This window comes from Lissotriton helveticus, chromosome 7 (genome assembly GCF_964261635.1).
Source record: "Lissotriton helveticus chromosome 7, aLisHel1.1, whole genome shotgun sequence".
NCBI classification, from domain to species: Eukaryota; Metazoa; Chordata; class Amphibia; order Caudata; family Salamandridae; genus Lissotriton; species Lissotriton helveticus.
The window spans coordinates 524,727,200-524,741,440 of record NC_136068.1 but is presented as its reverse complement, the minus strand read 5'-3'; the positions used below and the strand labels follow the sequence as shown (position 1 = coordinate 524,741,440).

The window sequence follows — 14,241 nt, the reverse complement described above, 5'->3', positions numbered from 1 at the left end:
ATGTTGTATGTGGGTTACTGTATGTAAGGAAACAGGATTTATACTGCTTGGGGCTATTTTACGTTTACTTTAAATGTATAGCCAAAGGATAGCAAAAGTATAGCCAAAAGATTCTCTTACTGCACAGCCTTAATTGTAGTTAGTAATTAATCTGTTTCTCAGAAGTATTGGCATATATAATGTCTTAAATATTGCAACTTTAATATCATGCTACCATAATATCGTACCAAAAATAATGACACATGTAAATCTAAGTGTGTACACATAGTATTCAACCTCTCAGATACCAATGTAAGGCCAGGGGCAAAAACAATGCATTCAACTCATCTGGTTTATAATAAAAGTGTTATTTTCTCCCACAGAGGTTTAAGATTCATTAGGGGAAACAGTTGAAACTATGGCACACAGGGCCCTAAAAATTAGCAACACAAACTCACAAAAGGCCGTAGAATTATGGACTATAGTATTTCTGGGTCATGATAAGTGTTCATCACTAGCTCCTGCACCTTAGAAATAGCTCAAATACTTTAAGAGCTCAGTACATCTAGGACTTGTAGAGCAGTATCAATAAGAGAAACCAATTCACTTCTAAGCCAATGTATGACATTCCATGTTGTTACGGCGTTAGTCTCTCGCTCTTGTCTGTAATTGTCATCCCACTCCTTTCTTGCTATTGTCCCTCTTCCATTTTACGCTCCATCAGGCTTCCTTCATGTCCTCCTATTTCAGGGCCTTTTCTCAGCCTTCACTTACGTACTATCTGGCTCTACAGATCCTTTAGTCTTCTGGCACTTCTTTGTTCTGGGCTTAGTTCCTGGTATGCCCAGGGACTAGTCAGAGCTTTTATCTCCACTACTACTGGTAAGCTTACTACTCTTCAGAGTATATTTGTATACTGTAAATACACTTACCTGGTCCTTGCTGCCTCCTACTCTGCCTCTTTCATTAGGCTGTGATGCCTTTCTGTGATCATCCTCTCCACATATCTGCTTCTCTAGAGCAAATACACTATTGAGAGCATGTGTCCATCTCCCCAGATACAGTGGCTCCTGTTTGCACCACTCTCCTTTTTGCCCTCTGTGGTTCAGTCCAGCACCAATATTCCTAATGTTGGTGGTTTGGTCCTAGAAAGGTAGTGTGGTGGAGTGGATTCAGATTCTATTTCCTTCTTCATAAATGGCACGGGGTCAGTATATACTATATTATTTGCTGCCTGCTCAGTCGAGTTGCACTTCTGCTCACAGCTCTCCCAGTTCCTACTGTTGCAGGGATTCTGCTCTGGAACAGAACTTTGCTTGGAACCATAGAAAATCAGTATGTATGGCCTGAGTCACCATATCTCCTCAGTTTCTAGGAGTCTGAGTCTGACTAGCTAAGGTGCCTCACCCTCCTAACGTTACTAGAGAAACAGGTGAATTGGCACCCTGGAACAAAACACTCATGATCCTCTCAGGGATCCCGGTAACAGGACACCCCTTTTTGGTCTCACACACATACTTGTCTACAATAAGGTAACCATGAGACAGGAAGGAAGTTTAGAACATTTATTTAAGCTATTGTGCTCTGAAATGCAGTATATGTGGCACAATTAGAAAATCAATGCATAATAAAAATACAGTTAGCATGGTTAATAGTGCACATAGCATGAAAAGCCCAGTCATTTTATAGAACAGTGACCTAACCCACTACCCCTGCTACTAAGGCTAAATGATTATATATGAAAGATCTCTGGGATTACTGGCAGACCCCATTCCTTAGCATACACAGATGGACACTCTACATCTCAGCAGACTCAGAGCTGTTGCCTCAGAATTCTCATTCCATGTGTGAGTTCCTGGCTCATATGCTCATCTATATGATAGGACATGTGAGCACATAAACAACAGCCTCCTTCTTGTGTTATGTCTAGGTGCTAGTGCCTGGCCTGAAAGAATAACAAGGGACTTTATTGTTTGACCTTGTCGGTGGTGTTCAGAGTAAATCCCAGTAAAAGAACAGAAAGCAAAAACATGCAGGTTCTGTTTGAAAGTACAATGGCCAAGGGTGTTTATCTAGTAAGGTGTGCAAAGGAAAAGTTAATCCTACAACGTGCTTAGTTAGGATAGCATAGAGAAAACTACAAGGGCCATGCAGGGAACACACAACAATACCTATCACCATGAAATCTAGTGCCTGATGAGCAAAACACTTTTTCTGTTGCAAACCCTGTGGTTTGCAAAATCACAGGGTTCAGAACAGTAAAAAGAGTTTTGTGATGCACAAAACTCTTGTGTGTCAAAAAAGTATTTCCAGCTTGTGAGAGTAGTTCTGCGACTTCAGTCGTTATTAGGATGGGGTGTGGGAGGTGCGTTCCCTCCTAATTGCAAGTCCCAATGATAGGTGTCAATAGTGTGTGACTGCAATTATAGATACCAACCACTGATCAGCTATAGGTACCTGAAATGAGGGTGCTATATTCGAATCACAAAGAGGAATCTGCCCCCAGAGGGACAGCTTGCCCTTTATGAATCATGTCGGATAAGCAGAGGGGGAGTAGCCAGTCCTCAAAGGGACCAATGAATGATCATGCTGATACCCTCCTAAAGGGACAAACTTTTTTTTAAAGTTTCAAGTGTCCCTTTAAGGGACCTGGACCACTATTTAAAGCACATATTTCCCATTTAGGAATGCAAACTCACGGATGGAAGGCTGGTGTCCCTTACAAGCCACCATCCCTGCATTTGTAACTAATCGCAGGGTCGTGGACAGTGATCTGCTTAATATTTAATAGACAGGGCATTTTGAAAATCTGTAACAATGGGCAGTCATTAGGGATGATCGACATTGCTTAATTGTTTCTCATTAACTTTTTCCAATACTTAACGAAATTAGATTTTTATAGCGAAATTGGTTTTGACAGAATCACTCTTGAATTTTCTACAAAAAATCACACCTCCCATAAAAACTTCTCATAAGTGTTTGGCGGGAGACTTGTTTTCGCAGAAATATCTCTAGGTTAGACATTTTCTGTCCAAGCGTGTCTCCCACTGGTATCTTACAGCAAGTTACAATACATTTTTATTTTTTAGGAGAGGTGCTCACTCCCTAACAAACATGCAAAAATGTACGACGTGAAATTCATCAGCCTAATTTTACTGATGCCTGTTTGTGACGTGACTTCTTTGACATATGTTGCATCTCAAATTGCATCCCTGTTCTCAAATCAGTCCGAGTGCAATTTGCACACCCTACCGTGCAGACAGGGATTAATGCAGGAACCTGTTTCTCTTCCTTTGCCTATGGTTTGAGGCAGGCTGTTGGCTATTCCGCACTTTTGAATCCCACCCCTCCGGTCACTGAGATGCCCAAAGAACACCTCTCCCTGTTTTCAAGAAATATGGAAGAGTTCTGAAGGTTAGCTCACAGAGTGGAATGGGTCCAGCCCAAATGTGCTTCAGGCCAGCTATGGGCATCTTCTTTGAGGAAGTCTTGTACAGATGATGAACTTTGGCCAACCCGTAATTTGTAGATTTTCCAGATTGCAATTGTTTAAGTACCCATCTATTTTTTCCCAGCAAACTGGCAACATATTTTAGTGAAATCCAATAGGTTTTGCAGGGCATACGTGTATTGTTATCTAAGGAGTCTACTTTAATACCATTCTCCTTCTCACTTTGAAACTGAGTGGGTGTTGGCAATTATTTTCTCTCGAAAAAAAATAAAAAAATTGAAAAAATAGCAATGTATACTCTTGTGTGTGAGTGAAAGCTTTCAATGCTGATGCACATAATGCCTCCGCTGTGTGTGTGTGCGTGTATGCGTGTGTGTGATTGGTTGTTCAAAGTTCATCTTTATTGAAACACATTTCTGCAAAATCTAAAGTGTTTTTATTAAGAGGAAGCTGGGAATGATCCTTAGTCCACAGTTCTCTGTTGAGTATATGATATTTGTATACAAGCACATCTTTCCTATCTTTAATTTTCTACTCGGTTGCTAGTACATTGGAGGAGTAAACTTAATACAGTGGCTAATACTTCACCTATTAGACGTTGTTCTCTTCCATTTTGATACAAAATCCAAGAGGTTTTTGGCTGTAGCCCTGATCTTTGTTACCTTTTGAGCGAAAGACCTTGGGTAGTGTATTGGCGTTTACCATAATGCCCCTCATTTTGTGTTATGTCGTACGTGATGTTCCACAGTGGTGTGTTGGGTCAATTAAATCACCAGGAATTTTCTAGAACAGACAACAATATTTTGGAAATGGTAACACTCCCACACTCTTGAAAGTGAACCCAGTTGTGCACTGTGGTCCTCATTAGATCAGTTTGAACATATAGGAATGCTCTGTCCTCTCTTTTCATTAAGTGGCTGGCCAGAGAACAAGACACCAAAATGTCTGCTGCTCCATTGGTGGCAAATCTTATTAATTGGGCGTGGCTCATAATGGAGAATTTCGGTTTTATGACATCATTTTGATAGCGTGGCTAAGGCTGTGGATACTAAACATTTAGAGAATCGGGGCTATAAGGTGTGCACAGCAGATCTGCATTTAGAATGTGTTCAATAGAATAAGAAAGAGAAATGGGAGAACGAAAGAGGAGATGATAGGGAAGATCATGGTAGTGCTGCTGGGAGGTGTGAAGGGAAGGGTAAAAGGCTTCCGTCTTGTGGTCGTACTCATGCTGGTGCTAATGGTGTGGAAACTCCCCTGATAGAATGTCACATTTGCCACATATTGCTGAATCCATTCGGTGTAAGCCGTGACAAGGGTGTAGACTCCGGGGCGATAGGCCAAAGCGCAACCGTCTCCCCAGCTCACAACGCCTGCCAGGAACCAGTTGCCGCCATCTGCTGCACACACCAGAGGTCCTCCAGAGTCTCCCTAGATGAGATAAAACAGAATGAATTTTAGAAAAACCTGTAGGCAAATAATATTAACTGGAACAGGTATAACAGACACATGAGTGAGGCTTAGATCCCAATTCTTGTGACCTGCTAGCGCAATGGAAAGGGAGACGTAGACCCACCACCCTACAGCTTCACTGCAGGCAATTTGAAAAGGCCTATTTAATGCCATTGCTCTATCCCTGCAGTACAATGCAGAGTTGTCCGAACAATGTGGAATGGAAGTGTTTTTAAGACATATCACCTGTTGTTCTCTTGTAGACCCCTCACCCATCCCGCAGCACAAACTAGAGAGGCCGAATTAAAGTAATTTCTGCTTGTATTTATTAGTGTTTGAATTTAAAAAACAAACTTCTATGAATTTAAAAGCACATGGGCAGCTGCTGCCCAATACTGGCAGATCTGATTTTTTTCAAAACATTAGTTGAAAGTCAATCCAATAAAGATCAGTAAAGTCACTTCTGTGTTGTATGAAGAAATGTTAGCAGCTGGTAAACATTTAAATAAAAATTTCAGGATCCGGTATATTATCTTACTGACAACAATCCTGATTTCTGTTGACCGGCAAAATTATTTTCATTACTTTTTAATTTGAAATTAATTTTACACTCTCCAAAATTATTATAACTATTGAATATATTATCTCAATTTATTGAAATTTGATTATTTCTTTTTATTGTGCTAGATATTTTTAATACACACACACACAACTAATCTTGCAATATAGGGTATACAGCAAAACCAAATTTTCATAGCTAGTTTTTTAATGATTTTGATCAAAATGTGCTTTCCACCTAAACTTGGCTGTTGAAAATCCAGACACTGTACAGAGATGTGTGTGTTAGATAAAATCACCACACTTGAATGTGCCTACTTGTTCTATTGAAATTGTTCCCCTGTAAAGATTTTCTTTCCAATGCTTGGTAACCGTCCAACTGATACTTCAAATTCACTCACCTGGCAAGAGTCTTGAAAACCATATGCATAGCCAGCACATATCATGTCATCGAGGATTATGGGTGTTGTGGAGTTCACAGGTGACCCGATGTGGTAGAGGTAATCGCAGGTCGACTGGTCAATGAGTGGGACCATCACTTGCTGTAGAGTCATTGGTTCAGGGAGAGGGACTGCGTACATAGACATTGATAAAATTTTAGTAATAATTTAATATGAGCAAACTGCTTAAAAAATCATATGACAGCTAAGAATATCCAATAGAAGTTTCTCATGAGCCATAGTCATGATCTGCAAGCCGGATCTGGTAGGTTCAAATCCAAACAAGCACACTTTATGCAACCCTAGGTGATGAGGTAAGAGGAATTAACTACTACTTGGACAGCAGCTTTACAAATAGCATTGCCTACCATGAGTTGTGTTTTTACAATGAAAGCAAGGTACTTTATCAGCGTAATATTCTTTATTATTTGATAAAAAAATCATTATCAGATGCATCATTAGTGTAATTCAATTTGTATTGAAAACAGAAACATGTCAATCATATTAAATAATACAACCCAAGAGGACAGACCAGAAAAAGTCCCAGCAAATCAACAACCAGCTTTCAAAAGCTTCTTGGAACATTAGATAAACATGAAAGTCACTGGAGGCTCCATAATAATTCAATGGGACTGGATATTTGACACTGGATAGTTAAACATAATTGAATGATATGTGTCTCTTTAACAATCCAAAGACTCACATAAACACATAATATGTTATATAATATTTTGGATGATCTTTTTGTCACTGTTTGCATAACGGACACAACCTCTGTGGATTACTTTCTAAATCATTGGAATTTGAAAATTATTGCCTTGGGAAATAGAATACTTTGAATCTTAAGAATTGCTTTGCAACTTGGCTGGTAAATTAGGCTCAATGTCATGATTTCTGATGCTCAAAGGGGTGTTTATGGTCTAATCACAACATTTTCATATTGAAGCGCAGCAAGCCCATGAGTGTAGGACGATTGTTTTGTTTGGGATTTCAGAAAATATTTAATTTCCCAAACTAGTATATTGTTTAACTCATGCTAGGTAGTTTGTAATCTGAAGCCCACCAAAGCATAGATTACGGTTCATTATAGAGTATCAAATCTCAATCTCAAGCTTTAGAAAGTTTTTTTTCAGCTTTGATACATTTAGGCCCAGATTTGCAAGTGCAAAGCAGCCGGACCTTAAATCAGATTTACTTAGAAATGCAGAGCCGTTTTGCATGACTCTGTGTGCTTTAGTAAATCTGGAATAACACAAGGCAGCGCAAGTTGATCATGGATGCCAAGTTGCCTTGCAGCCTACGTTGCATGAAGTTTTAGTAAATTTGGCCCTCATGGTTAAGTCATAAGTCAAATGCTTTTATATAGCGCACAAATCACTGTAAGGTCTCAGGGCACTTTGCAGTTAAGAACAGCAACCATGATATGAGCTAGAGCTGCTAGGTAGCAGTTATTTCGGAAAGAGCCAGGTTTTTAGGTCTTTTCGAAACAGCTGGCGCTTGGTAATTGACAGAAGATGGGGGGAAGTTTATTCCAAAGAAATGGAGCCACATAGGAAAAGGACCGGCATCCATTCCGCGCCATCCGTGCCCGTGGTTGTACTAGATGAGATTTTGAGCTTGATCTTAATGATCTGGTGGGACGATGCAAGACTAGTTTTTTAGCAAGATAAGCTGGCCCAGTGCTCTAAAGAAGTTTGTGAGTCAAACTAAGAACTTTAAAATGGCTTCTCTGACGGATTGGCAGCCAGTGTAATTGCTTACGGCTAGGCAAAGCGGCTGATCTAGGGGGAAGGCCGAGCACTAGTCTCGCCGCAACATTCTGCAGTGTTTGTAATTTAGAGAGAAAACATTCATTGATTGTTGTGATTAGGGTATTGCCGTAGTCCAAACGGCTTATGATTAGACCTTGCACAAGTGGTTTTCTAGTTTCCAGGGGTAGCCATTTGAAAATGTTTACGCAGCTTATGCATGATTCCATAGCATGTGCCGGATAGTTGGTTGATATGGGTTTTCATGGAGAGAGAACAATCCATCATAATTCCCAGGTTACGAACCACCTCCTTGGGTGCGGGGCAGCGTCCTAGTTCTTGGGGCCACCAGTCCTGTGACCATACTTCGAGAGCCTTACCGAACAAAATGATTTCTGTTTTGCTGTTGTTCAGTTGAAGCTTATTGTCACACATCCAATTGCTGATGTCAAGCATACACTTTTTGAATCTAATACAAGTTTCATGGAAGTCAGCCTTACAGGTGACAAGCACCTGCGTATCGTCAACATACGATACTGTTGTGAAGCCATGAGCTTTTATTATATTGGCCAACGGAGTAAGGTAAATATTGAATAACAAGGGCCTTAGAATTGACCCCTGAGGGACTCCTACAGTAAGAGGCAGACTACTGGAAGCGAGGGTATCAACCTTTATGGAGGTGAAGCGGTCCGCCAAATAATTTTCAAACCAGGATAGGGCCTTACCTCTGACACCTATCTCCCACAGCCGATGTTTCAAAAGGCTGTGGGAGATGGTGTCGAAGGCGGACGATAAATCCAATAGGACTAGAATAGCGGAATCACCTTTATCAAGAGTGAGTCTGAAATTGTCCTCTATCTCCATTACAGCTGTCTCAGTGCCATGGGCAGCCCGGTACCACGACTGAGAGGGGTCCAGGAGCTCATGAGTTTCAATATAAGTAGTGAGACCATTATTCACCAAATATTCTAATACCTTTCCAAAATAGGGCAATAATGAAATAGGTCGATAATTATTAGGTAGAGTGGGGTCGCTAGATGGCTTTTTTAAAATAGGTTTGACCAGGGCATGCTTCCAACTTCTGGGTATGAGAGCTAGCTCAAAGGAGGCGTTGAAGATGCTGGTGAGAGAGGTCGCCAATAGCGGCAGTATCTTCGAACAATTACGGGGGGACAAGAGGTCAGTGGAAGAGCTGGATTTAATTTTTCTAAGGCCTTCCAGGGCTTCAGAGGGAGTAATGGGAACACATTCAGTAAGATGTGTCGTATCCGAGACTACATTGCTCGTGGCTATTAGTGAAGGATCGGTATAGATTTCACTGCGCCACTTCTACGAGGCTTTCTTGTGAGGGAACGCCCACCACGCATGCGTTATACCTGACTCAGTTATAATGTAGCACAGGGGTTTAGAAAGTAACACATCTACATAGATGTGTCACTTTGTAATATTGGCCCAACATGTCGTATTATTTACGCATCTGCTGCATAACAAAAAGTGAGATAATGGCAGCGAAAAAGTGTCGCAAGGGGCTCATAAATGAACACCTGCATGTTTTGAGACTGTTCAAACTAACAGGACAAAGAAGGTAAACTTTCCCCTTCTCTCGGGCTTGTATTGTAACCGTGAATGCTAGTGATGATAACCTTGCAAAGATCCGACTTGGGAGGACAAAGAGGGAAGTAGCATCTCCTTTCGCAGCTTCTATACTCTTCTGCAAAGGGGCATTATATTTATATTTGTGTTGCAAAACAGGAGATGAGCACATTAGACGTCATTGATAATGAAGATATGTGAGGATGATAAAATAAAGCTAGCAACGCAGGGATGGGGCCGGACACATGGACTGATTGCTAAGGGGAGATGCAGAAAGGCTAAATTATTTCTGCTGAACCAATGATAGCATAAGGAATGTGGGAACACAATACACCACAACATACACCACAACATAAATATCGCTTTGCCACTAATACAGCCGTACATGGGTAGACACTGACAACATTTAGATCAATTAATCATGGGATAGGATATGATAGGGATGAATGATTAAATTAATCAGAGTTTACTGATTTAGGGATAACAGAGCAGGGATTTCGCCCTTTATCATCACCTACAGAGAAGCGATTCTCTGTCAAGTTTATCTGACTCTCAGCACTCTCCACTTAACAAAGCATAATTCCCTAGAGAGGCAGTGAGAAACTTCTGCCAGCTCCTCTTTTCTCTGACAAGGGCAGCAATGCCTTGATATTATCAGACGCTGAACAGCCTACTTGAAAACTGGCTTGAGTAAAATCATATTAGCCTTTGTCTTTTGTTCATTTTTCAAAAACCTCAAACATGATTCATTGAAAAATACTATCTTCAAAGTCCAAAAGGGCTTTCAACTGGTAGTTCAAAGGCTCAGTCTTGGACCCTCTATTGTGAATAGATTGGAAAATATTGAGGGCCTCATTTATGAGGCCCATTTGCTGCTGGAACATCACTTTTCTTACATTCCGGTGGCACAATGTGCAGTGGCATATTTACACAACCACGTAAAGCATTTACTGCGTGAAAGGGATGTTCCATGGTTGTTGCTGTGGGTGTTCCCACGTAACACCCTGACACATTCCCAGATTTACAAGAAATCGTAAACTTGGGATTGTGCTAGAATCTAACACCACCCCAGGGGTGGTGTTAGGGAGGCGCAACGAGGAGAAATGTTTTCATTCTGCAGCACACATGGAGAAATTCGCCTGAATTGGTTAATTTTGTGCAGGAAGGTTTCCCTTCCTGCATAAAATCAATCAGCCCCACAATGCAGGCAACCTTGCCGCATGGTGCAAGGGTGCCTGAGTTGGCACATGGCAGCCCATTGTGCGCCGGTGCAGGAGATAAGGACAGGAATGCGCCTTATCTGATAGATACTATGCATTCATGCCCTTTGTTTTTATGCAGTGCAGCCCAGCAAGATTCCTTGTGGCACTGCACTGCCTTGTGCCAAAACCTCATAAATGAGGCTCTGAACCTTTCTAATGAGGCAAAATATTCCAGATGTTAAGAATGTTTCTAGTATAAAGGTAATAATGCTTTTGTTCAACTACTCGGATTTTAATGCACGATAGAAATAGGAATTCCATTTAACCTATGGGCTCTAGAATTCCATCCTCTGCTACATTCTTTGTAATGCAAAAGAAGATGTTCGATATTCAACTGAAATTGGTTCTTCGCTACTTGGTTGCTATAAAAAGCTCAAATATACCTTTGCCACGTAAATGCATCAATATGGTATTGTGAGAAAGATATGCCATTACCACTTGATAAACTAAATAACGATTAGAAAAAAAGACAAGGGGGCATATTACCAAGCAATAGAGATAATTATCGCTATTGCTTGGTTAGAGAGGAAATTTTACCGCTAAGCTGCGGCGATTTTTACCGCAGATAAACCTTGGTATTACCAAGGTTTATCGCAAATGCGATAAAAAATGTCCGCAATGCATGAATATTGCTGAAAAGTCAGCGATATTCATGCATTATCGAGCTAATGCTCTTAGCCATATTATCCACCTCCCATTGGATAACATGGCTAAGAACTTCTCAGGGGCAGGTGTTAGCTTTTGGAGATATTCCCGCTTAGCGCGAATATCTCCAAAAGTTGGTAATAGGAGATAGCACTCTCTCACGCACCTCTATCCATTCACCTCCGGCGTCCGATGGAACGTTTTTTCACCTTCACTTTGTTTGGCACATTGTGCTTCCACCATGCAATCTGTTTTATTTAAAACAATTCATCATTGCCACGACCTTCACTTGCACTTTCACGCGCACTAGTAAACTGGACACAGTTATGAATCTCTTTAAAATCGTTTATGTTTATATCGTGTGGACATCATATTCCATCATGTACTTTGTATCTTCCCCAGCCCTGATGAGTCGTGCAAGCATTGTTACCGCTTGACGACGAAACACGTGTCGGCTGGCCGTCCATGCAAATAAAGAGGAATCGTACTACATCGCTTCCCCTTTTTTGTTCTGAACTCTGTTACTTGTACTCATTTATGCCCATTGAGGCATCTCTCTCTGTACTGTAATTTGGTGTGCATTTGGTATTTGTTCTTACATTGTTTAGCGTGTGCGTCGCACACCCTTGGAGGGGTTTAGGGCCTTTTCCCCTCGCCTACTTGCACCCAGACCTATCCATTCCCAACACTAACGTGTGCAGTGCGCCCAGTATCTCCCTGTACCTCTAAAAAAAAAACAGTTCTCCATAGACTTTATTGTTTTGAACAGGGGGGCAGCCGCCACGTACTTTCATTTTCAATTTTAGGATAGCACTTTCTATTCCTCACCATGAATCGAGACAAAGCTGCCGAAGAGCTTTTTGACAATCTTGCCAAAGGAATGTCCACACATAGAGCCACCACCATCAATGCCCCTAGCAGCACCAAGGAAGAAGGTCTGAGGGACAAATTTGTGAGACTAGAAAAACTGAAAAAATTAGAAAATTCAAAGTGGTGGGATGGCATCACCTTGAAACAGTATGTTAGACTCAAGCGCATACCGAGAGGTTTGAGAGCACAGATCTTCCCTACCTACGATAACTTAGACCCTGATCTTTTAAGCAAATGGGAAGACGCTTTGACTAACAACTCCAATATCCTCATGGATATTCTCATTGAGAGCTCTGACCGTAAGGTCGCAAAATTTCAAGCCGAGATTGCCATTTTGGAGCAGGAGATCAAAGACCTTAATCGTCCTGAATCCACTGTAAAAAATTACACAACACTAGACGAGATTCTTCTCAAACATCAGAATGAGATAAAGAGCCGTAAAGCCAGACAGCTGAAAAGGGATGAGGCTGATTACACTGACGGCAGAATTTTCACATATGATAGGAAATACGACTATATGATCAATAAACCAACGTCCAAAAGCAGAGACAGAGCGAATCTTACTGATGCCAGCTCTATCTCGTCCAGCAGTACTTCACTGAGCACTATCAGCATCAGTGAAGATGAGTCCACCCGCACTGACAGCGAAACATCTCCTTTTTTATGCGAGATCCAGCGGATAAGAAGAGGTATCCGCGCAATAGAACCGAAACCCGCAGGGGCAGGAAGGGGAGGGGTAGAAGATTACCGGAAGAAACTCAGATCCGGGAACCAACAACAGTAACCGACACACAGGAGGGGGAGGTACAGGTCATCAATCTTTCATCCAAAACCCTCACCCCTAATATGATCTCCCTTCTGAGCAAAGGCCTCAACTTCAATCCTTTCTCAAACACTGATGTATGTAGACTTAAAATTGATTTGTTTAAGTTCACTCGTAAATTAAAATTGAAAAAGCATTTTTCCAACAAAATCATGTCTAATAAAAACTCTACAAATATCCCTACTGAGTTTGAACCTGATGTTTTGACTATCAATGACATTCAAGCCACACACCTCCTTCTCTCTATCACGGATGTAGAACGAACTCCTCAAGACATGGACACTCTACTAGAGGAACTCAATATCGAATCAGATTTCAGTATTGTCAGTGGGCTCAAATCTAAATCTAAATGGATCCCCACACTACCGGGAGGGAACTCCATAGACAACTTTCACAAGAGAGTCTTGGAGGACATTGATAAACTAGAACTGAAAGACACTAAACGCACCTTCAGATATAAGGACAACCTAACCACAGGAGAACGAGCAGCCATGAACAGCCTCATCAAGGATCATGAGATCATTATAAGAGAAGCGGATAAGGGAGGGAACGTTGTTATCATGAACAAAAAGGACTATGATGAAGAAATCCTTAATCAGTTACAAGATAACACGTGCTATCTACTTCTTGACCACAACCCCACAGCACCACTCACGACTAAGATCAACAAATCTCTCATCACCTGGAAAGACAGTGGTCTGATCAATGAGGACGAATATCTCTACATGAAAGTGATTAAACCCTCATACCCATGGTTGTATACCCTTCCAAAGGTACACAAAAATCACCCTTTTCCGCCCGGTCGTCCCATCATTTCCGGGATTGGTGGTCCCACGGAAAGGATTGCTGAATACGTCGACCTGTTCCTGGGGCCCCTGGTGCGTAACCTACCATCCTTTATCCAGGACACCAAACACATACTGAGTATTCTTTCTGATCTTCAGTGGCAACCTGGCAACTTTCTGGTCACTATGGATGTGGTAGCCCTGTACACCAGCATCAAACCAGATCTTGGACTCGAAGTCGTCACTAAAATTCTACAGAAGCGTCCAGCCACCATGTGGCAACACACCAACATGCTCATCTCCATGATGGACCTTATCTTGAATAACAACTCATTCATGTTTAACAATGTATGGTACAGACAAACTAAAGGAGTCGCCATGGGCTCGAAATTTTCCCCTTCGTTTGCCAATCTATTCATGGGCGCACTTGAAAACGACCTAATCTGGGGCACCAAAGGAGCGACCTTTGTTGACTCAATAGTATATTGGGGGCGTTACATAGATGATTGTTTCCTGATTTGGTCCGGCACACATGAACACCTGATGGATTTTTACAGGCATCTCAACCACAACACGTGGGACATGAGGTTCACCATGGTGGCGAGCCTAGACAGGATTGAGTTTCTAGACCTGGA

The 14,241-nt window shown here is 41.5% G+C and overlaps 1 protein-coding gene across 1 annotated transcript in view; it reads right to left on the bottom strand.

Annotated features, from left to right (window-relative positions):
* Positions 1-1,530: 1,530 nt before the first annotated feature.
* LOC144769140 (serine protease 33-like) overlaps positions 1,531-14,241 on the bottom strand; it is a 135,004-nt gene continuing 122,293 nt past the window's right edge. Inside the window, exons 4-5 of the mRNA XM_078653149.1 lie at positions 5,842-6,011; positions 1,531-4,861 (exon numbers count right to left, since the gene is read on the bottom strand). Coding sequence (XP_078509275.1) covers positions 4,529-4,861; positions 5,842-6,011 — 503 coding nt within the window. The 3' untranslated portion in view covers positions 1,531-4,528. The remainder of the gene's footprint in view (positions 4,862-5,841; positions 6,012-14,241) is intronic.